The sequence below is a fragment of the Ciconia boyciana genome, chromosome 3 (assembly GCF_034638445.1).
Source record: "Ciconia boyciana chromosome 3, ASM3463844v1, whole genome shotgun sequence".
Classification (NCBI taxonomy): Eukaryota; Metazoa; Chordata; class Aves; order Ciconiiformes; family Ciconiidae; genus Ciconia; species Ciconia boyciana.
In genome coordinates, this window is record NC_132936.1 from 54,480,820 (window position 1) to 54,506,335 (window position 25,516).

Here is a 25,516-nt window from a genome sequence, read left to right on the forward strand (position 1 = left end):
CCAGAACTAACTAATGAATCAAGAAGAAAGGCAATAAAAACCTTTCTTTTTAAGGGGGACAAAGTTTTATGTTGCTCATAGTTGTAAAAAATCAGAATAGGTTATAAGTTAAATCCAAACTTTCGCTTCCTGTCTTGCAAGCTTTGAAAGACAGCCATATACAAATTTCCTGAACAGCAAATGAATCAGTCTTTTGGGAGGATGCTGATGGTGGAAAAGCTTCTTGGACAGTACAAGGCGTGCGACTGCAGTTTTAAACCTTTACCTTAAAACACAAGTTCATACAACCACCTTATTCCAACATCTCTTCACCCATTTATTCAGCCTGTTCAAATCTCACATACTCACATTCCAGTACGTTTGTTTGCACCCCATGCAGAAGCCACTGAAATGCGTGGAGTCAATGAAAGCAACACAGTTCAACTTGTGTGTTCGCCAGCTGTCCACTTAAATCCACTAGCTACTCATAGATAAATATAAGTCTGCTTAATTTATATAGTTTTTCCTCTCTGTAGTTCAATGATGGACAAAAGACAACCAAGTACAATTTTTTTTTTTTAATAAAGATAAAATTACAAAAAAGGTAAAATCAGCTCAGGAAAAGGCAAATTACTTTAATAGATCAGTTTAGACATTTAACATAATAACTCACATCCATTTTTAAATACTATTACATAAAGCATGGTGAAGAAAGGAATTTCTGCCTCATAATTAGAAAACTCACAATACAACTTGCCAAAAACCAGAACAAAGCCGTTTGAAAATAAATACGGTCCATGCCAAATAGTACAAAATGAAATCAGCAGTCTCTCTCAATACGAAAACTTTTCTTCTTTTAGGTATTCTCCAACTCTAGAGTTATGTTCTGCAACTGATGAGAGGCTATCTTTTGTTCAAGGATTGCTGAGCTGTTCTGATTTTGCTCTGTACAAAGGCAAAAATAAATTGTTTCATTTTTTCAATTAACCGTTTTAGAAACGCAATTTTGAATTACTACTGTCATGAGTCTATTTAGTATTATGAGAAATTGAAAGGGATCTCTACAGAAATCAATACTTTATAATATTTTAAATTAATAAACACTCTTCAAAAAGGTGACATTCATTATTAATTAATTAGGGTTTACCCTTTGGCGTCTGTCTTTTCACCACTGCTGTCCTTGGATTTATCCTCCTCCTTAACATCTGAAAAATAACAAGATTTTAAATATACCAAAAGATGTAAGAAAACCTTAAAAGACTTCAGAAGAAAAAAGCATGACCAAGTTGTATTTTTTTGTATATACTCCTAGCCAGACTGAACTAGCTTTTAAAAGAAGTCACTGGTTACATATTAACATACAGTGTTAAATGCATCCATCCAAAGGAGTGATCTGGGCGCAATGCCAAGCGATTCAAAATACCTCAAGGCAAGCCTCTCTTGACTGGCCATAATGATGGTATGCAGTAATCAGACATGGATTTCCCCTCAGCTCCATGTGGTAGTCTTGTAGGCCTAAGATGTAGTCTGTTCTTGGAAAAGTCAAAAGTCCTTGGAATTACACTAACCCAGAACCCTATCCAGCTTCTGTTTCAGAGAAAACTATTTGGCTCACCTCACAAAAAACAAACAGGAACAAACTCTTTGTCTAAGGTATTTAAAGCAAGAACCTTTTTTATCCCTGTTTTCATTAAGCTATACAAATCCCTGGCTCTAAGATTTCAAGCTGGTGGGGAAGCAACAATAACCCTTGGCTGAAAATACTATTCTAGCGTGAATAACTATCTTGAAACTGAGCAATTTAAAATAGATGCTTTAAATATGATGGAAAAAATAAATAATCTTCTCAATGGCTAATTAACTGTTAACAGAAAACACATCTTTCTCCTGGCAGAACTGACATTTGCAGTTCTAAAATACAGGATGAAATCACACCAGAGTCCTACCTGCTTTTTTGTCCTCTGTCTCTTTTTTGTCTTCCTCTATCCTGGCTTTCTTTGCTCCTTTCTTATGATCTGCAACATTTCGTCGTCCACCTTCTCCTTCATCTTCAGAATCTGAAAATTCTTCATCACAGGCTATGCGCTTATCAGATGCTCGAACTAGGATTTAGAGTTAGGAAATTAATTGAGCATAAAGTCAACTACAATAGGCCTAATAAAAAAGAACTATCATATTAAGAATGAGTAATAACATACTATAATAATTTAATCCTGATGAACTAAATTATGGATAAAAATACAATTTTTCAAGGTACTCTGGGACTTTCACAATGACTTCTGAAAATAGCTTTACAGAGACACAGGGGGAGGGTGGGAGTATTCCAACATGTATCAAATGAATTTCAAATACTGGAAACTAAATCACAGCAGAAAACGTTAGGGTTTCAACCATTCAGAAAACGGACAGTGCACCAATAAGAGGTTATAAAATTACTCCAATCACCATCAAAAAAGGTTAAATGTAGCAGGAAAAACTTAGCTATAGCTGAAGAACAACTCATTGCCCATACAAAGGCTAACGGTTATAAAGTGAAGGGCAGTGTTGCAAGTATGGAAAACCTCTCTCACAACAACAACAAAAAACAAAAAAAAGATTTTTTGAAAACACAGTATCTCACTTTACATCAATGGGGAACATTTTTTTTTGTGAATAGCAAAAGACAGAAGCTAAGTCCTGTATTCCTTTAGTTACGATTTATCTGAGACTTCTGGAGTATCTATTTTAGATTTGAAATAGCCAGACTGTTTCATAAGATGCAAAAAACCACGTTCCTTCCACACTTCTTTAGACCCCTTTAACAGGTTCAGATTTGTGGAGAGATACTGCCTTAAGAACAGCAAAACTGGCAGATCAGTGGCAAAATTTTTTACTCAGGAAACAAAACTGCCAATCTTCCAATACTGCACTACTAGGACTAAGGTTCTGAACAATTAGATCTAAAAAGACTCTACTTGGACATACTCTATCATGAAAAGATATCTCTTACTAGAAATGCGTTTGTCTGGATCTTCTCCATCCTCATCTCCACTATCTTCATGAACAGCATCTTCAGGAATGGCCTGCATCTGTACACCAGGTGCATGAGGTAACATGCGCAAGTTTTCAAATAAGCGTTGCCTGGAAGTAACAGACAAGGAAAATTATTACTACACAGAAGTAGCATTTCCATGGATTTTGTATTTAATTCTGAAAACTCTGCATTCAAAGTTAACCTGCTTTGCTTCAGAGTCATTGTTTCATTTAAAAAAAAAAAAAGCCATGCCAAGTTCAGAAAGCTTTCCATCCCTAACAGCTCATTAGTATCCACAGTGTACTTGAACATAATTTTCTTTGAACTTTTTAAACACTTATTTCACTCAACTTCAATCTTCAGTTCCCCACAGGGTCAGCACAAGTACTGCCCACTTGGGCTGAACTGAGTGACAATATTACTCCGTTTCTAATAAGCTAGTTTCAAGTAGGATAATAACCTGTCCTCTAGTTTCTTAGAAAGAAAGCCAGACACTTAAAGCATGAAGACTTCAACACCATGTGCGGCAATGACTTCAGGGTCAAAAAGCTATCCATCTGGATACGATTCCTTATCAGCTGTTTCAGGAAGAACAGAGAGAAGTTCTCTCCTGTCTAAGCAACCTGATGCAATGGACCCCACACTCCAAAGCACCACGGGCAGGAAGACGAAGGACACTGGACTCCTCTTGGGACTTAAAACTATTGTTCCAAAGAAGTCCAAGCAGAGAGAAAGGTGTGGCAAGCGTCAAATATTAGCACTTGTAACAGCTATCTCAGTATTCTTCTGCCCAATTTGAACAGCTAAATGGCAACTGGTGCTTTTTTTGAATCCTTATGGCCTCTGCCTCTGTTCAAATCACAACGCCTCGCAAACTAGTTTTGCCAATCCAGGGAGTCCCCTAAAGTTAGGTCTCTCTGAAAGCATACAACTAACCGCAGAAGGATTCTCTGAAATGACGGGTCATTGCTTTTCTTGTGGGTGCTAGTACAAGGATGTGAGATTGTACCTCTGTCAATAGAACACATGCAATCTGTGCCCAGGAATGTGTTAAAGAGCAAGCAAGTTTTGCAGCCCACTCACACCATGAAAGCTCAACAATACACAATATACAGCAAGCCGCCTGGCAGATCACCAGCTGCAGCGCTATTACTACAGAGAAATTCTGTAGAATTACATCACTGAAAAATAGGTGGGTTTTTTCCCCCTTGCACATTATTAAAAACTAGAACCCTTTCATTTGATTTATGAACCCTTTCATTTATATTTGTGTTAGGAACACCAATCACAGTCTATACACCAACCACTTAAAAAATTAGTATTTTAACTATTGTGGTGAATTTTGCAATTTGACAGTTTTACATGTTATAGCAGTACTGACAAACTTATACAGCTACTTTCACATCTTTATTCAGCTATTTTTAGTAACCAAAAGAATTCCTGTGCACTGTTAACAGCCTGTTAAACTTGGGGCAGGGGTGGGGGTTTATTCTTTTAAACCCAGAGCAGGGACAAGCCTCAGTAAGCAAAGAGTACTTCAGGCTAACTAATTATCTCTTACCAGTTGAGTACAGAATTGATTGTACGCATGCATTACTCCATCCCTGAAGTAAAATATTTGTTTACAATCAAACCTTCACAATGTGAGGAGGAATAAACTATCAGAAATGGCACAGGCTAAAAGCACATACCCACTATAGCTTGGCAATGAGCACTTCTCAAACCTTGTGGATTTGTTAAACCACAGTCACTCAATTGCCTGCACACTTATTACTATCCTTCCACAGTTTGGATGTCCGAGCTCACATGTGACTTTTTATTTTCACAGCTGACAGCTACAAAGAATGACAATCTCAGTTCATGTTTAGACACGGAGCTGAGAATTAGAAATCGTAATCATCACAGCATACCAGCTTCTTTCCTGACAGGATAAACTTTCTACAAAGTTAGAATGGGAAGCCAAGTAAAACAGTCATCTCTGGTTGCTGGAAAAAGTAAAAATCCAAGCTGGGACTTAAATTTTCATATTTATAGTCACAGGACTTCATAAGCATGCATACTGTTGTAGAAACAGACTTTTGTAGGAACAGACTTTTAAAAAGTACCTCTTCTGACAGAAATAAAAAATATGTCAAATCTATTCGGTACTTATTTTTAGTGTGTAACAAAGAAAGGCGTACAGTTTTCAAAACTGCCTAACAATTAAACCTCTGGAGAAATGTGATCCACGTGACCTACTTGATAGATAATACTACTTACTTGATCTTCTCCATATATTCTGGTGTATTCTGATTAGTCATATTCGAAGGACTAATATGAAGCTTGAAGTCTGGTCCAAAATACTCAAAGTAGTCATTGTATGGCAACTCTATAAACCAAAACACAAAAGACAACTTAGTGACCTAAAAATGATTTTAAACATTTTAAATACAACAGCAGTTTTGACAGGATTTCAGTCAGAGAACTATCAAACCTGAAGTATTCAGGTAAGCAATAATACTTAAGTACTGTCTGAACTGTTTAGCGTTTTTCCTCTGAATTATTCAACAGATGAACTTAAATTTGTTGGCAAAATGCAAAGAGCAAGAGAAAGTTGTACTGTAATCATGTTAGAACATATACTGGCACAACATAAGTAACAAATTTGCTAAAATAATTAAAAATGCTACTTTTGCAGAAAAGAGATCAACTGATGATTTCTTACAGCTGTTCTCAAAGTTAGTTCAGTTTGAGAGGTTTAAGTGAGCCATCCAAAATATTCCTTCAGTAAAACATGTAATACATATTATTAGGCTGAAGATCACAGCTAGTTCAATATCATGGTAAGCACTGTACAGTGGGTCAGTGACACCCATGTCTGTCCATTCCCCTGCTTTTTGTATTTTCACATATAATGGTCCCCTGACTGGAACATCTAATCCCCAAAATGAAGTCAATGAAGACTTCGTATCCATGAAAACGGTAGTATTTTATATTGAATATGACTGTATCTTCCCAGATTAAGTAACAGAAATCTAAAACACCTATAACCCTTAAGAAATAAGACACTGAAATCCACTTCTAATTGAACCCCTTGTTTTGTTTCTTCATTTGCAATCCTGTTAGGTGGATAGAAAGGAGACAGAAAGATTAACTTGCTATTGCAACATTTAGAAATGCACTGTTCTTTCTCAGAACAGATTAAAGATGACAGGGACCCATGAAGTTGAGAGGAATGTTTAAAAAAAAAATCCAAAAAACTTCATATATATCCATTGAATGGGACATGTTAATGGAAAAGAAGTCCCGAGATAAGGAAATGCTAGTCTCTTCAAAAGCTTTGGCTGACAAAGACTATATATTGACATATAAGATGGAAAATACATGTCTTGAAAGGTACTGTCCAAATATTCTTTTCTCACTGACAGCAGCATTCCACTGAAGTCACATGGAAACACTATGAATCCAGCAAGAGATACATGAATAGCAAAACGTTATCAGCAAAAGTTGCAGTCCAACATGCAGTCCAACATTGGCAGTTAAACTGCCAGTGACTGATGTGCAACAAACCAGTCCAAATACCAATTTTATAAGAAGGCATTCCAAAAACATGTCCAGAATTGTATTTGGCCAGAAGTAAAGGGAGTGCGAGATCTTTAGGGATCTTCCTCCGATAAATTACTTCACTATTCAACTATTCGAAAGAAGTCTACTATTGCTTTTTTATTTAAATTTTTTTTTTTTTTTAAGATAGCTTGTATAGTCAAAAGTGAGTCAAATGGAAGAGTGGAAGTCAACATACTTTCACAGTTACTTTTAAGTCATAGATACAATAAAGAAACAGTTATGTTTTACTATGTGAAATGGACACTTGCATACTCATTAATTTCTTGTGAATACCATGTCTGTGGTGCCCAATTTACACAGGTCTACACTGTTACAATCAAAACGCAGTATATATTTTATCATACTATGACATTCATATTAAAAATAGTTACAAGTAAGGTTCCATAAGTTTTACACGGCTTGAATTTTCCAAAAATGATCCAATCATATAAAGCTTCTGCTGAGGCATAAAAAAAAGCCACAACTGCCTAAGTTTTAGTGCATAAGGTACTGAAAATTTATTGGCTAAATCCTAACAATAGCTTTCTACATAGTTTATTCTAAACTGATGCATTACAGTTAGCTATAGAAATATTTGCTATCTGCTCACTTAAACCCTCCCATGATTATTTCTTAATAAAATATTAATTTGGGTATTAATATTTACCATTAGGAATTTCACAATCTAAGGCAACAGCAGTTTCATACGTCCAGCATCGAGCAACATTACGAATAGTATATCCTCCTCCTCCTAACATCAGCAATGGCAAGTTAAAAGTCTTTACAACTTCCACACATTTAGCATGACCTGTCAAACACAAAGAGAATTGACAATATGTGCAAAATATCCATTAGACAGAAAAATGTATAATGAACTATTTAATCAGACATATGCAGTAACACTTATCAAGTGAGAACTGAATTGATTCAAGTAAAACAGAACTGTCTCCCCCAAAAGCTAAGCACAACCTCACAAGAAATCAAGATCTACAGATAAGAAGTGTACATTGAACATTATCCACCCCAGTCTTCAGAGACTTTGCATGATGGTCTATTGCTGCTGTTCTGAAATGCTCTTCCAGTGTTTAATGTTTTGTCTTTTCATAACTGATGTCAATACACAGTGACAAATCTAGGGACAATTTCTCAGTCAAATGCAAAGCGGGAAGAAGGGAAAACAGCAAATCAGTACTCGGTCCTTTCTACTTCTAAATTTGAACCTGTATTAGAGGTTGCTAAGTCTTGCTTACAGAGTGAACTGGTGCCAAGACAGTACACACTCCAGGGAGATACAGCATACTGAAAGGCATCTGTAGGAGGCAGCAGCTCTCTTGGTTTCCAAGATATGTAAGATGGAAAAAAATCTGAGCTGTATGGGCAACTGAAGTAGCTTTGCCACCTGGTGCAAATCAAGAAAAGAACCCTGAAACACTTCAGACCCGACAGATACTATACTGCATTTTGTTGCCTACAAAACTCTAATTGCCTCATTAAGAAAACACAAAAACAAGAAAACCTAGAAAATGAATGATTCAAACAGGCTGGATTCAAGGCTTAGCAAAAGTTCATACATTTAACATTTTATCACTTAAATAAATAATTAATAATAATTATTAATAATAAAAATAATAATACAATAAAAAGAATATAATAATAAAAATAATATAATTAAAAATAATAATAAGGTTTGCTAAATTAACATGTCATCCCAATTTTGAGAATCATGCTTTTGGGTAGAAATGTAAGTAATACTAAAATAAATTAATTCTAAAAAAGTTAATAAAAATGAATGTTAACATAAGGCTCAGTATAACAAACACCACTATAAATTTAACAATGCAGTAAGTATTCTCATTTCAGTAATACCTATTTTATGCTCAACAAGGTGTTTGATGTTTAGTATCTGTCATCCTACTAAGTGAACCACTAGTTTTGTTATTTGCCCATCATAGTAAGCGTTGTAGTAGGACGACTGTTGTCGTCCTGTCATTCCAGAACATTGCTTTAAAGCTACAGAAAGCCTGTGCATAGAAGAAAGGGAATCACTTGAGTGGCTAGGAAGAACATGGAAAACCAAGCTTCTTAACTTTTTTAGATGGACAGAAAGAAAGAGGCAACTTCTGGGTTTCTTTTGGCCATCCCTGTATAGCAAAGAAAGAGGTGATTAATCATAGTAATGAACAAAATCTTTGTGACTCCAGTCCTCATCATGCAAGTGTCTTGAAAAATAGTATGAAGGACAGAAGTTTCTATTAAATAAAAAGTTACAGACCACAAACACACACTTTTCTGCTTACCTTTAACAGTAAGATTAAAGCATCCCAGTCTGTCACCAGACAGTGAATCTGCTCCACACTGTAATACCACAGCACTGGGCTGGTACATCTCCATTACTTTGGATATAATCTATAATCAATATAAAACAGCAAGTTGTTAATTCACATTATGAAAATAAATCCACAAAATGAAACTAGTATTTTTCTAGAGAGCTTAAAAAAAGAAAAAAAAAACAAAAAAACCTCACTGGTTTGAATATCTGTCCATACGATTCATCATCTATACCATCCCTCATTGGAAAGTTGACAGCATAGTATTTGCCTTTTCCAGCACCAATGTCCTAGAAGCAAAGATGATAAATGCTTTATTACAAACATAGAAGCACATGATGGTATAATGGAAAAAAGTCTACACAAGTCTGCTGAGCTATTTTGTACCATTATTCATGTCTGCGAGGGGAAAAGAGGCAAAGTACCTTACTTGATTCCCGTTCTCCCATACAATCATTTTGGAGTCTAGAAATTGTACACCAAGACTAAATTTGCAGTAAGTACACTTGATTTTTTAATTCAAAGATTTAAGACAAAAAGACAAAACATAACTGATCAGTTTAGCCAGGTAAAAATAGTTAAGCAAAAAAACAAGCAAGAAAACTGAGAAGAGCAAGGTGATATGCATGTTCTCCATGCTGTACAGAAGATTTGGATTTAACAAGGTTTTTAAAACCCTATTCTTTGCTCCAAACATAGGATGAAGGACTAGCTGCAGCAAAAGGGAGAAAAGAAAAAAAATCAGAGGCCACTTGTAGGTGCCCTTGAAGAAACTGAGACTTTTTAAACAAAAAAAATGAACTTGCAGGTTATTCTCAGTTCCATCAGGTGACAAGGCAGGAACTGTAGTAGTCTATCTTACCAGGTTTCCTGGACAACATATGTATTAAAAGAAAAAACTCTTTGAAAAAAAATCGAGTTAATAAACCCTGAATCCATCCACTTCTGTTTTGATGATCAGCTCAAAATCTAAAGATCCCTGCTTGCCACACATTCCCATTTCTTCCCTTTAGCTCATCACCAAGACAGACAGAAACTAATCCAGTTTACAGAGCAGTTCTCTGCCACGAATAAGGGTACAACGGGGAAGACAGTAAGATTTAACCCATTCAGTTTGGCTGTAAACTATTATCAAACAGCAGCTCTGCAGAACGAGCACACTTCAGGTCCAACATCCTTGAAGACCTATGAGTCATCAGCAGGATGGCCCAGCAATACAAATACTAAACTTCTCAACACTAGCTATTGAAATAGTCCCGGACTTTTTCTTCTTCCTGAACAAAGCCCCCTTAGCAGTGAATGCAACAGTAATGTGTCACTTCCAGTAACTATCTTTTATTGGGGGGGGGAGGATGAGGACAGGGACAAATGTCCCAATGCAGCATAGGCACAATGTTAACAGTTGACTTTTTTTTTTCTTCCAGCACATTATTAACATTTCATACTATTGCAAGATTAGTGACAATGAAGACCCCTGCTGAATTCAACTCTGGCTGATTTGGAGCATGACAGTTATCCAGAATATCCCAAAGTGAATCACCTAGGCTTTCAGATGCTGATTTTTCTGAGGTGATAGCGCCTTGCTTTCCAGATTAAAAAAATAAAATAAAATAAAATTCATTAAATCGATCTTATCTGAAAACATAGCAAAGCCAAATGTTCACACAATTTCCCACTAAACAGGATAATTGCTTTCCAGCCTGAGCTACTCAACTGATGTTTTTCTGCATTGGTTATAAACACTAAAGAAACAATATAGCTTTCTGGTAGTTGCCCGTTTATCAACAGAGCAAATTTCCTCACAGAACCTAGGCCTCTACACAACAGAACCTAGGCCTCTACACAACAGAACCTAGGCCTCTACACAACAGAACCTAGGCCTCTACACAACAGAACCTAGGCCTCTACACAACAGAACCTAGGCCTCTACACAGCACTACAGTCTCAACTGATCTATGTATATACAAGACAAGATTAGTGCTATCATCTAAGAAGTGTAGAAAATCAAATAACTTACTAAGGACACTGGAAGTTCAGACTGTACAATACCTTCAGTAGAAAATGGATGAATGCAGCTGAACTAGACAACTTCTATGAGATTCAGCTACATTGATGGAGCTGCAATCACAAAATCATCAGCTGATGCATGACTTGTTCCTGCATCAAATAAGCATAACCTGATCAGCAAACTAGACCAACTAACTAAAGAATTCCAGAAACAAGCTTGAATGGAGCCCACTAACAAAAAGAAAGGTAAGATTTGGTTGTTAAGTTGATGCAAGTAACCAGCAACAGCAGATTAAGTTGAGCACAAGCAAGGAGCACAATACTGGTCTCCAGAAGAAACATTGACTTTTCAGAGAATTAGTTCTCCCTTTAGTTCAATTAGCTTTGCAAGCTCTGGAGATAGGAAAAAGCTAATTTTTTTTTTTCCTATGGGGATGTAATAATTGCAATAAAGCCTGCTGAAGTCTATGCAGACAATGCTCATTTCAAAATACTAGCTAGCAGCACAGAATAAAAGTTACCATGCCTGAGGTACTGTTTGTCACTGACACTGTGCTAAGAAAATCCCAATAACATACAATATTCTTCTATTTATTTCAACTGTGTATCTTTAAATTCTTTGTCCTGGGTGTGGTGAGGTGAAGAATCCATAAACTTCTCTGTCAACGGGAAGTGCTGTTTCTAAAAAGCCAAGATATCTAACCCTTAAAAAAAATTCTAGCCAAATTCAGCAACAACAGCTTGTCATTATAAACATCCTGGTCTGAGCTGCTTTTTGTTTGAAGCACCACTACCACCTTGTGGCCAGTCAAGTTAAACCACATGGATAAAAACAATGCCTAATCTGATTTCTACCTAAATCAATTTAGAACGCAGCTTAACAAAATCTAACAACCGTAATAACATTCAGCTCCAACAACCACACTGAAATGAACACTTAGCACCCCACTGATTTAAAGCTCAACTTTCATTTACTCTTGTGTCCTCTGGGTATCATCAGCACACTGGGGAGCACACATTCCAGGAATATTAGCAGAAACAAATATCTGCATCTCTTGAATCAATTTAAAGATAGTAGGAAAGCAGCGAATTCTTTCCCAACCCAGCATTTCTGTAGGTCAACTTTTTAGAAATGTTTACAATTCTTAAAAAAATTACTAACTGTATGTACAAACTAAGGTACAAAGTTGCTAATACCAGAGGACTTATCCTGGGAGTGTCTCTGATAAAAACAGGTTTAATTTAAGAGTTTGAAGCTAGGAATATATTAATCCTAATGCTTGAAATATTCTTTCAATTTGTGAAGTGGAACAATTTCCTGTTCTAATGGACAAGTCTAACATGAGGAATTACTAACTTACTTAAAATTCATATGAAGGGCCAGGAAAATTGGTTTCTATTCTCAGCTTTGCAAGACATTCTACAACAGCTTAAATGATAATTCTTCACAGGCAAATGCTCCCTCCTTCAAGCTAGCTATAAGGCTTAGTACACAATTGCCTGTGGGGCATGCTAAAGTTCTTCAGCAGTGAGCATCATGAGTGAAACACACTTATGACATAAGAAATATTCCAAAAATGAGCCAACTATATTACTAGGCAAATAGTACACAGTAAATTCAAGTTGCAACAGAAGCTTTGTGACTATTAAAGCTCTGGCATAAAGTTATTCTAAGATTTGAAATCAGTTTTGAAGCCATGTGATCTCCAGACAGCTATTTTTCACTGTATGTGCAGAATTGAAATGTACAGATAATAATTATAAATATACCACATTGTCTTCCTAGAGACATTTCCAAAATCTGAGTGAACTAAACATAATTATATATTTGAACTAAAATTTCAGACAATCTATCCAGAAGTGAAGGTGTTGATTTTGCGTGGAAGTGAATAATTTACTTCCCCACTATCCTGTTTTGTTTTGTTTTTTTTTCTAAGGTTCTTCAACAAAGCTATCACTCTAGACTAACATATTTTCTGGAAACTTACTGCTGTATGTTATTACTGGACATAGTAATTGTAACCTAGTACTAAAGCAGTATCTACAAGGAAGAGAATAAGAGGGTATTTATCTAATGAAATTTCATGTTCAACCTTACCCTAAGGTCCCCTGTGCCAGGAAAATATTCACCATACTTATGGAATGATACTGTCATGACACGATCTGTGGTATAAAATGCTTCTTCAACACCATCACCATGATGGATATCAATATCAATATACAACACTCTTTGGTGATACCTAAAAAGAAAATAATGTATGAGAAATCATCATAATCTGTTACGTTCATAATATACTGATACTTAACAAGCAAAAACCTAACAAAAAGCCCCCAGCCAAACACTAAAATCCAAGACTATGATCATTTTGATGACACATGGTCACTTTGGTTGAAGTGACCATATGCTCTTAGAATTCTCAGGACAGTTTGGGTAATAATGAAAATAAGTTTATCTTCATCAAAATAAGTAATTTAAGTACGTAATGTATTTAGTATTTACCCCAAGTTGTCTCACTTTGTAGAAGCTATACCTTGTGTTTCTGTTCACACCACTTTCTGTTGTTCGCATCTGCTGAATTCTCCCCTTTCACAGGGCATTTCTTTCTTCCTTCTCAGTAATTATCAACACAGTCTGCACTAAAACATCTCTTAGTGCACGCTTCAAACAGCACAGCACTAGGAGCAGGGATAACCCATGTTCCGTAAGCCCGCAAAAAATAAATTTAAATACTTACTTTCCATCGACTTTTCTTCTTCACCTCTGCAACTTGTAAAGATAGGCACATTCTTATTTCCAAGTGTATCACACTTACTATTACCATGAAATTATTACACTACTGCTTAGTATTTCCTTAAATACTGTGAGTTTCAGATCAGTTTATTTGAGATGGATAAAGAAACCAGTTGTTTGAAGCCTCAGAGCATTGGAAACAACAGTAAGTATCCCTTAAATTCTATGTTGTTCAGTAAAGAATGAAGTCTATCAACATCAGAAGACGCATTTTCATCATGCTTTGCATAGTGCTATAGAATGTGAGTCTGAGCAGCCATAATTTCAGGTGGGCTAAGATTTTTTGCTTAACGAGACACTGAACAGGACAGTTTCCTATGGTTACATAGCCCATAACAATTGGAAAGTTTCCTTCCTTCACATGCACATTAAGCTAAAAAATTCAAGACTGGACCACAGAAAATCATATCACTTTTCTTAGACTGCACAGACATCCTGAATACATGCTGTACATTGAAATTAATGTCTTAATATGTTAATATTAACTATTCGTTAGTATCTTTAGAAACTTTTTCCATCTTTAAAAAACACTTCCAGATTACAGCTGCTTCCCCTATCTCTCACCAGCAGACTCAGCTGCTCCATTCACAAGAGTCAAATACCTAGAATATTTTTTGTAAAAAATGGGATTTGTGTGTTCTTAGAAGGGATACAGTCCCCTGCAGCAGTACAAGTAACAGTCAGGATTTAAAATTTCAGTGAAGCATTACTGCTTGAAGTTAATTATATGATCACTTTTTCATTACTCCTCTCATTTTTTATTTTGGAGTCACAGCAGCACAGCTGTTATTCCATTATTTATTCATAACAGCCATATTAATTCATGTAACAATCCAAGGAAGCTCAGCACATGATCTTCCCTGAATATTCCTGTTTGATTTAGGAACGACTCAAATGATAGGAAACAAGCAGGCATATTGAGAAACCAAATGGGTACATGATTGTGAGCATGACGACTGCCCTAAGGGGTCAGGGCAGTGATCCATCTAGCCCACTATTCTGTCCCCATGAGTAGCAACAGGAGATTAACATTTACAGAAAGCATGTAAGCCTGTCCATTTTCTGAAGTCTGCTACCCTAGTACTTCCCCACCAGCTATAATTACAGCATATGGCGTTTTACAGGGTGCATCATTGCATCATTTACAGGGTGCAATGGATCTTTAACATCCATTTACAGACCTCTTGTCCATGATTATGTCTAATCTCTTTTTTGAATCTGTTGTTGCTGTCTGCTTCCTTCAGCCTCCTGTAGCAGCAAGTTCCAGAAGTTCACTATCCTCTGTGTAAAGAAGTACGTCTAAATATCCGTTTTAAACCTATCCCCTATTAGGTATCTTTTCAGCTTGCCTGTATTTTAGTTTAAACTTCTTTCTGAAGCCAAAGCGGGCAGAGCTTGGAGTTTTCTTAATTGAAACTGTCCGAGTTCAACATGGGCAATGAAAACTCACTGAAATAATAATTACAATCCATATCTTCAAACATGGAAATACCTGAATTTGACACTTTCTATAATTTTATCTTGTTCCCATCAAACTTACTTCAGTAACTCAAGAATGGCAAGCACGATATCATTGACATAACAGAAACCAGATGCCTCCGATTTCTTGGCATGGTGAAGTCCTCCAGCCCAATTAACAGCCATGTCTGTTTGTTGTCTGTTCAATTTTACCGCCCCAGCTGTAAAAAAAAAACAACACAAAAATGAAAGGAAATGCAGTCAGAAACTTCTGAATGCCTTTAAATCTGTTACATGAAATACTATCTTTTTTTAAATAAGTTGATCCTAGATCTGATCTCTTACCAATATTGAGATACAGACTGTCAAATATGAGATTTGTCAAGTAACTGATATACGATTATTATTTATTAAAAAAAAAAAACTTATATTTGCTTCAGTTTTAAATATGCTATCAAAGTTAAGTTGCTGACATAAACATAATAAAGCTACAAAATAGCTGGCAAACAACCTATACTTACCAACAGAGCCTCCAGTTGACAGCTGACAAAACTCAAACAGGCCATCAAATACAGGACAATCTTCTCCAACATTAACTGTGTAAGAAATGCATTACTTTTCAAAAACACCATTCCAACAGCATTGCTATATGCATGGATAACACAGATGCAATGCATAGTTCATTCAGCATTTTAACTACTCTCCCCCCCCCCGCCCCCCGTCTCATTTTTGTCAGGCTAAATTTTAAACACCGAAAACAATGTAAAGTCTTTATAATCTAAGATGACTCCAAACTGTCATCTTTTTTTCTTTTTAATTTCCACGGGAAGCTTTTTCTCCTCATTAACAAGAAGTTAGTTAGATCATTTTTAGATTTTTGAAGAAGTGCTGATTAACATAGTTCATGTTAAGAAATGCACAGTTACTTGGAGAAATAATTTGCCAAGAATAAGGCATCATAAAGAGGTCACAATACTGCCTTTTAAATTGATATAACAGCTGTCAAACTGCATTCCTAACAGTACTTTCAGCCTATTCCTATAATTAAAGAAATAAATTAACAGAAAGGGTGAGTAGTGAATAATGTACAATTTTTACTATCTCCCTCCAACAGGAATGAATAACTCCTTTTTCTTGACTTAAATACATTTTCACACATTGATTTTTACTTCTCTACTCTTCTAAAAGTCGTTCTTTTTCAGGAAGATCTTGCATTAGAACAGATTTTAAGACACTTTTGCAAACAGCTCACAACTACAGATTAATCTGTGCATTAAGCCTACAGAAAGTATTATTTCACATCTAGAATACACCCTGTGAAAGGGGAGGCAAAAATCCTTCCATATGCTTAAAGAACATTTTTGCCAAGATGGCTGCTTTTAATAGAAAAGTCACAAAATTAGTGTAGCTAAAGGCAGGCACATATTACTCTTGTTACAGTATTTCTCTAGCCCACCCACACCATTAAGCCATGTTCATACCTGTGTATTAGTGAATATTTAGTTTTAAACAATGCTAACCATCAAAGCACACACACATAGATTTAGCCTAATGTTGACACTTACATCTCTGCATTTGCTTGCTGTACTCAGACATATTGTCAGGCCTTATTGATCGAAGAAATTTGATGTATTCATCACTATGGTACTTGGTCATTTCCTCAGCAGTAGCTTTGTGGGGTCTCTGATAACAAGAACAAGTTATAGAAATAATCAGTGCTCTGCAAAATCAGCTAACAATTGGCTAAAACAGACAACTCTAAAGAATTCTAATCTACTTTGAAGGGAGAACAGTGAAACTGATCGTAGTGCTGTTTTACATAAAGCAAGGACTACTCCGTTGTTAGTATACAACTTGATTAATTCTTTGTGCAGTTACCCCAATGTCCCCCCCAACACCCTACCTCCCCTGTCATAAAAATACTGGTGAAAAATCTCTACTGGGGATCTACCTCACTTCTTCCAGACATGAACAACAATCTGCAGTCCTCACCAGTTATAAGATACTGCTTCATTTCTCAGTAAGAGAGCTCCAAATACACTATTTAAGTATTTTCTATTTCCACTTCTCTCCATTTATTTGTGTGAGAATACTTGAAGCCCTTTAAAAATACCTTAACGTGCTTCAGTGGACATTCTATTGCTTATACTCACATAAATTTCCATTTTTCTGTACAAGCCATAATTTAGCAGCAAGTTGTGGGTCATTCGGATCCTATGAGGTTTCATTGGATGCCCTTGTCCATAGTAATAGTTTCCGATATCACCTGTCAATATTACACAAATGAATAGCTATTCATATTACAAAACAACTTTCCATTGCTACTTAAAAGAAACATTACCAGAAAAAAAAAAAAAAAAAGACTACTGTCTATTTCAAAAAGGCCATGAGGAAAATACACCGCCCATAAAAGGTTGTATGTCGGAAGCAGAGGGCAAAAAGGAGGCCAAATCTAACACCTTTACTACAAGCAGACAGTAGTGGGGGAGCAAAGATGCCTACAAGAAGTGGTTTTCAATCAAGAGTGAAGAAAATAGTGGGAAGGAACTGAAGACTAAAGTAATGGGAAACAAAACTGGAATTAAGAGGGGAGTAGAAACTACTGATAACATAGCCACATTATACCACAACAGAGGCTGTAGTAAAACCTACCATTTTGCAGGTGCTGATTTTAAGATACCATCCTCAGCCTGCCCTTAACTACTAACCCTAGCAGTTACCTTCCAGAAGTTAGCTTCAGATCCATTGCTGCAACCACATGCACAAACATTCCCCAGCTACCTGCTGCTAGGGATCCACAGAACCTTGTAATTCAGATTACCCTGGCTCTGTCAAATTGGAGAGCAACTAGACACACAATTAAGATAACAAATTTGACACTCTCTTCCAATAAAAGAATGGCTGCTATCATGGGCTAGTTACGTTTTCTCCCCAGCTCAGGTACTGTTAGAACATACACACCTCCACTTTGAACACTGACATTCCCAAAACACAAACAATTTTAAATAGAACTAGTGGTCCATATGTTTCTGGAACCATAGACAAGCCTAAAAAGTATTTCCAGTTGTCAATGGCTTTCAGCTGGAGAATTCCGTAACAACTCTTCGCAATAGTACCTCTTTTCTTTTTGACCAAATTTCCTGGTAGGATTAGTGAACTTTACCTTCTTGAAAGTTTTACTTTTCTTTCCCATCCTCCAACATGCTCTGCCTTGTCCACTGGGAATGAAAGAAATACTATTTTCACCATGTCATACTATTTTACAAATTTTGGTAGTCAGAGGTAAGAAGAAGCACTGCTACAAAACAGCTTTAGTTTCACCTCTTCAACATGAGCTCCAGCTCAGGAGGAAAGGAAAGTATCAGCTTGCAGTAGCATCACCAACTACCAAGAAAAGAAAGCGTTACAGTAAGATTATAAGTCTCAAAGCATTCTAAAATCCAGCTTTCATTCAGCTTTCAAAGTGACAAGGAGAGAATAAGGACACTTAGGAAAACAGATATAACCTAAAGTAATGTAAGATGAAGTTATCTAAAAAAAACAATTGCTCAACACCTAGCTCTTAGCCATCCCACAACAATGGAAAATACCAAGTTTTAGCATTAAGAACTTTGAAGAACCTAGACCTACTCCTTACTTAGGTATTTAACTGGAAGATTAGCACTTCTTGTCAGTTACTAAGACCTGGAGTCTTGCAGATACTTACTGCAAGCCTGCGCTTTTGGTCACATGCAGGTCAAGAGCAAAAGGTATTAAGAGAGTGTAACCACACCCCTTCCCACCAGCAAAACCATTTCCAAGCATTTTACAAAACAGTACCTTACAAATTTGGTGTCTAGGAAAGATCTATCATGGTTCTTTGAAACTAATGACTGGAAGATGGAAATTTACTAGCCCTACTTTGTTTTACGAAGTTACTGTTAAGTCCCAGATTTACAAAGCTTCAAGCGAGGAAGAGATTAAAATCTTGAAATTTTTAAGACAATAGTGACTTTCAATAACATGATGCTTTTGAGGAAACTTCATTCCAAATGTATTTGTGGCTTAAAGAATGTGTAGGTATTTCATACCTTTGTTTTTTTTAACAGGTCATTTCAATTTTAACTACTTCAGCTTGTATAGTCATTATCACTGACATTTTACTCAGAATGCTGATGGATAAGGAAGCAGACAATTAAGACTGATTTTCTATCTTATGTAAAATGTGAGATTTGTTATTTTCCCTTATGTAAAAGAAAAAAAACCCAAACATTAACAAGCTTCCCAAATATACTTGCAACATATCCTTCAATATATTGCAATTAATCAAACAGATTCAAAATTAAGTATATTCTACATACCATACACCGCAGTGCACACTAAAAAAAAATAAATCAATCAATAAATGAAGCATAACTTTTAACTTTCACTTTATTTTTTACCAGAAAGAACTTTTAAAATAATTGGCAAGTTGATAAATTTAATGGGAGCTTATTTAATCAAATAGAAGAGCTGTGGGTGAGTATCTGGCAGAAGCATATTGATCCTTCCATATTAGAGGTCATCAGTAATGACTAACAACAGATATCAATATAATACACTTTAGCAACAGGCAATACCATTTACATCTTTCAGGTCTTAGCATCACCAACAAAAAAGGGTTTTGGCATTAGCCTCATTAAAAAAAATTCAAACATAGGGACAAAAAGCCCATTAAGTTTCAAGGGGCTGTTGCAATGTTGGCAGGGGTGGGAAAGGAAAAGGTATGCAAGAGGTTCCTCTTCCTGCATTAGCACCTTGATTTCCAGCCAACATCACATCATAAAGGGGACCCATCTTGGAGACATCATCCTGTGGTGAAGGCAAAGGTGTCAAAAGTTTCTCCCCCTTTACCCAGCGAAAGAAAAGGTGCCCTTCCTGGTACAAACACTTTAGCTCCTGAAACCTACTTATCTCTTCTTCATATATCACAGCCTTACTGGAGTACTCTAGGGAGAAAAGCAAGGTGTATCAAGAGCTAGTGTGTGCAGGGATGGGACACCTCTCCCACTGACAGAGCTAAAAAGCTCTACACTTAGTGCCAGACTAACTCCGACTAGAGTATGTGTATATATGAGAAACGAGTACAGCGAGGCCAAGTGCACAAGACTAGTGTTGCAGATCATATGCAACTTGCCAATACAACTTGCCGATACAAAGGTAAAAATCATACAGAAGTGTTACAAGCATATTTTATATCACTTACCAGTGCAGGTGCACATGGAAAGTGCAAAAGAAAAGAACGCAACTGAAAGAGGAAGCAGAGGGGAAAAAATGCAAAGTAGTATATGCAGAAAGTTGGCAAATCTAATAATCTTTCACAGCAAGGCTTCAAAGACTGGAATTTACTGTTTTATACCAGTAAAAATTATCAGCTAAATGGCTCCCATTGAGAAGTAACAACATAATCTCTGAAAAGTTGAGTCCTTAACTAAAACAAGACGAATCAAGTGCCAATTTAATGCTAGTACGAGTTTACTGTCCTGCACTGTCCACCACATGATGCAAAATGTAATACCAACAAATGACCAGAAGACCTACCTGAAAATTAAGTTGTTACATACACTGGCATGTTCTAGGTTCAAATATATTTTTTTTTTAAATTACTTCTCAATTCATACAAGTTACTCCCCTAAATTCTGAAGAAAGATATCAAATAAAAATAAACGCACATGATTCCTTTGATAAGCATAAATTTTAGACACTCACTTCTCCATCCGAGACTTCAGCAAGGTCTACAGATGTTAAATATTCTAATACATAGAAAAATACAAGAGGCTACATGCCCTAAAGGAACTTCAATTATGTCTCACAAACACACAACTGACTAACAAAAGCTGCTATGTCCCCCAAAAAAGCACATTAGTCTCTCTAGTTACTAAGATATATAGAAAAACAATACCTTTAAACTAACCCATTGCAAAACAGTCTTAACGGCCTGAACAGAGGCAAGATATGACATTTGTCTTCCTTGATACTTTGTAACTTGTAAGTTACATTGCTTTGTAACTTTGATACAGATAAATTGTTATGCACCCTGACCGCATCTCTGCCTATTTTAAGTATGGTTACCATGAAATCATGAGGTATTTGAGAACCGCACTAAGTGCAGAAACCTAACTGCTACAATGGAAACCACATGAAAAAAAAAAAAAATCTTAATAGCGGTAGTTAAATTCGGATTGACTTCTGCAATACTAACGGGTGAACTCATGTAAAGATGAATGTAAAAAAGATCATCAATACCTGATCAATCCAACAAACAGCTATTCAAACAGGCCTAAAATTACTGCACTAGCATCTGAAGGGTTGGGGGTTTTGTTGTTTTTAGAAATTAAGCAGACAGCAAAAGAGTAGCACAGTTCTGACTTTTGAGCCCTGAGCAGAGGTTGGACACCACTGCCGTGTTTGGAAGCCACTGCGCAAAGCATTGATGGATTTCCGTGAAACACTCTTCAGTTAAAGCTTACATCTGCAGATAAGATGAACTTAAACTAGACGCACTAATGTACTTAAACAATGTCTGAATATAGTAGCATTCTGCCCTATTAAAACAGGTTTAGTCTCGTCTTTATGGGTGGAACCAACCACATTCTGATGCAGATCTCTCAAATTTTCATGCAGGTAGAGCCTTTTGAACACCCGCATTAAATTATGCACAACAAGCAATCTAAACAATACTGCTAGTGCACTGGCATGGAATAAATACACTTATTAACTGTAGCCATGCTAGTTGCTGCATGATTCTCTAGAACTGTGCTTTGCTGTACAGGAGCACAGAGTTGGAAAGACCATCTGGGTCTTGTCCTCATTGCTGTGGGCAACTGTACTATATGTACCTATTTTGGAAGAGGCCACTGAACTACCTGAGCCACATGCTGCAAGACCATGGCAACAACATGAAGACACATGGTAACAGACTAAAATAAAAGCTACAATATCCTTCCATATCTAGCATGGTTCTAAGCAGTGTGAGCAACAGGCTTCACTAAGCTATGGCCATATATATATACTAAGACTAGAAGCATTCATTAAAAATATTTCAGATAAGACAACTAAAGTATCTTAATTTGTACATTTTTAGTTCTTCCCATAGTATACTGGCTCAAATTTAAATAAAATACCTGACCTGAGCACGATCACAAACAATGCAAATTCTGCAAACTGGATGTGGCTGACAGTCTATTACAAACAAACCGAAGAAAATGAAATCAAGCTTCTTCTACCCAAAGTTTATTGATTCTGGGTACAGTGTGAAAGCTATTAAAACTGTTAATTATCAGAAAACATTAACAGCAATACACTCCAAGAAAACTTGGTGACAGGCAATTTAGAAAAGCAACTTTAGATGACAATCACATTGAGTTTCACAAAAAGCATGTAGGAATTTATTGCATCTCAAAGGATACACACATATGCTTCTAGTACTTTTCAACTATGCTTCTTGTACTTTTTAGTGTATACTTTTAAAGAAACAGAATGAAAGTATGTGTGGAGGTACAATTATGACAAAAAATGGTAATTTACTTCCGTTATGACATGCTTGGAGATATACCACTACCTCAGTAGGGTGCTTGACATATCTTTGTATTTTTTGGTTTTTGAGTTATTTAAGGCTTCGAACATTCCACTCACTTTGATTCAAGACTTTGCTGGTACAACAGTTACAAAATACTCAGATTTGCCACATGAACCACAAATTAGCATTAGAAATATTTACTGCAGTTATTAACTCTAAAATTTCTTCTAATAACTCTATTTCCAAACAAAGTGTAAAAGAACTGCTAGCTTTGGCAATTAAAAAAAAAAAAAAAAGACATAAAAAACATTCCAAAGCTGTTAATTTCTGTCACAGAGAAAGCATTTTTTAAAATCACTTTTACAACAGATATTCCTTTCTCTACATTATTGGTAACTGCATGTATCCTAGTCTACATATTCAAGCAAGATATGATCTACAACTGCTTTTAAGTCGCCACTATCCTGCCACCTCAAAACTTCCTTTTCCAGTTTCTCCCCCCTCTTCACTAGTATAGCTTTTTGGCTGTTAAGGGAGCCTGACACTAGCACCACCAAGTACCAAAATCCAGGGATCACAGAAAAACTGAAGATATTGGTATCTAGTAAACTATAGCCACCTAACTTTATATTAAAAAAAAAAAAGAGAAAAAAAGATGAAAAAAGCATATTGATAAAAAAACCCCAAACCATGCAAACATTTGCAGAGAGAAGCTATTACTGCAGTCTTCCTTTCAACAAGGCAAAAGTGATTCCTCTTCCCTACGAAAAGTAAGATCCCAGCCTCACCAAAATTATCCCTAACAGGGGCCTCCTTTCCCCTTTAGGCTGAACAAAGAACCAGAGGCAGCAACAAAGAGAAGGGGGCGGCAACCACCACTCTGCCTCCTTTAGTGTGGTAAAAAAACCAAGACAGGCCCCACAAGACCTGCCATCTCTAAAGAATGGCAGATTTGCAACAACAGCAGACACCTTTGATATCTTAGTGGGTTTAGCCATTCATCTTCATTTCCAAAATGGTGAAAACACCAAAGCTCTACGGCAAAACAGCCCCAACCTCTGTTTCCTGGCTACTACCAATACCAGTCTCAGACACCAACTTAAAGGACTGCTACAATAGCAGGCAATTTTAAAAAAATCAAATCTCTTAACTAATCTGACCAACGAGTTTATTCTTCCAGTACAAAAAAGGAAAAATAAATGCAAACTCAAGAAGAAAATGAAAAGTTCTCGCTGCTGTGGCCAGAGAACCACAAACAAGTTGCTGCAAACATCTGAAACTAAGCACAAGCTTTATGTACTTTTTTGACGTGACTGACAATGCAGATCACAAGTCACTGTGTCTTCATCAGGCAAGTGTGCAAACTTAGAAGGCCTCCAAGCAACTCAAATTTCACTATTATTAAACACCTACGCATGCAACTTTTGTGTTTTGCTGGAGGAGAGGTCGGGGGAAGCCAAACCTCCACTCTGATCCATGTTCGTTTGGGGTGGAGGGGCAGAGTCCCCTGCCCCCTCCGCACAGCAGATCTTGTATGAAAGCCAGAGGAAGGGGAAGGCCTCGGCGCAAGAATCACCAGGTGCCGAAGCTACACATGGCCTAGACTTTTTTTGCAGGGGAGGAGCCAGACTCAGCAGCGACTCCAACGCCTCTATGCTTAGCGGATGAAGGGGAGTGTCTCAACTTTTCTTCTTTTTTGGGGGGGCTGGGGGGGGGAACACACACACAATAGACACAGCATTCACCGCCGGGCCCGGCTGCCGCTCCGCGGCAGGCCAGGCAGCTCCCCGACCCGTACCTCGTCTGGCTCCAACTCCCCCACCCCACCACCAGCCACGCCGCCCCTTCCCCTCGCCCGGCGGCCCCCAGGGCTCAGCCCCGCGGCGGGGCGCGAGTACGCAGGGCCGATGGCGGGAGCGGGGCGCGGGGCCGCAGGTGGAGGCGGCGGGGACCCCCGGCCGGGGTCTCCATGGAGCCGGAGGGGTCTCGTTCCGGGGGGGAGTGGGCGCCCATAATGGCGGGGAACGGGGGCAGGCCGCCCTAGGCGGCCGTTAGAGGGGCTCCCCCCACTCACATACACGCACTCCCGCGCCGGCCCCGCTCACCGTCATAATAGTAGCAGACTTTCTTCTTGCCGCCGCCCTGACTGTACGCCATAGGGCCGCCGCGCCGGGGCCGAGCCGGGGCCGGGGGGAGGGAGCGGGAGGCCGAGGCGAGCGCCGAGCCGGCACGGAGGGAGGGAGGGGGCGGGAGAAGGCAGACGCGGGAGAGCGGGAACTCGCGACGCCGGGGCACGGGCAGCGCGAGCGGGCCCGACCATCGGCAGCGGGAGGGGGAAGCAAGCGGGACGCGCCCAATCTGCCGCCTCCGGGGGAGGCGAGGGAGAGAAGGAGGCGGAGAGGACGCACGCGAGCGAGCGCGGGCTCTCGCCTGGTTGCCCCTGCCCTTGCCGCTTAGTCACACGCACAGTCAGGGAAGGAGCCAGCGGGGAGTCCTCATAAGCGAATGCTTGGAGGAAGCTCTTTCCTCGTTCACCCCCACGCCGCGCAGTGGTACGGTCCGCCGGCGGGCGACGGGCTGTGTCCCCGCCCCTCAGCGCATCCCTCTTGCGCATGCGCGGAGTGGCCGCCCCCTCCAGCCCGGTGCGGGACCGGCACGGCATGGCGGCCGCGGGACAGGGGCACCCCTCGGTAGGGGCCGTGGTGGGGAGCAGGAAACCCCGACTTCACCGGCCGGCCCCCGTGCCCGGAAAGCAGCGGCCCCTTCCCCTGCTCAGCGCGGGAATAAGTCATGGCGACTCCTCTCAGCCTCCCCCTTGG

The 25,516-nt window shown here is 38.2% G+C and overlaps 1 protein-coding gene across 1 annotated transcript; it reads right to left on the minus strand.

Annotated features, from left to right (window-relative positions):
• Positions 1–542: 542 nt before the first annotated feature.
• Positions 543–24,999, minus strand: HDAC2 (histone deacetylase 2). The gene is made up of 14 exons (XM_072855719.1): positions 24,803–24,999; positions 17,314–17,426; positions 16,726–16,843; positions 15,682–15,756; positions 15,243–15,381; positions 13,010–13,151; positions 9,102–9,194; positions 8,875–8,983; positions 7,245–7,385; positions 5,252–5,360; positions 2,969–3,099; positions 1,926–2,081; positions 1,127–1,184; positions 543–924 (listed from the first exon to the last, which is right to left on the minus strand). Exons 1-14 carry the CDS (start codon positions 24,852–24,854, stop codon positions 894–896), a joined length of 1,467 nt encoding a protein of 488 aa, XP_072711820.1. The 5' UTR covers positions 24,855–24,999; the 3' UTR covers positions 543–893.
• Positions 25,000–25,516: the final 517 nt, after the last annotated feature.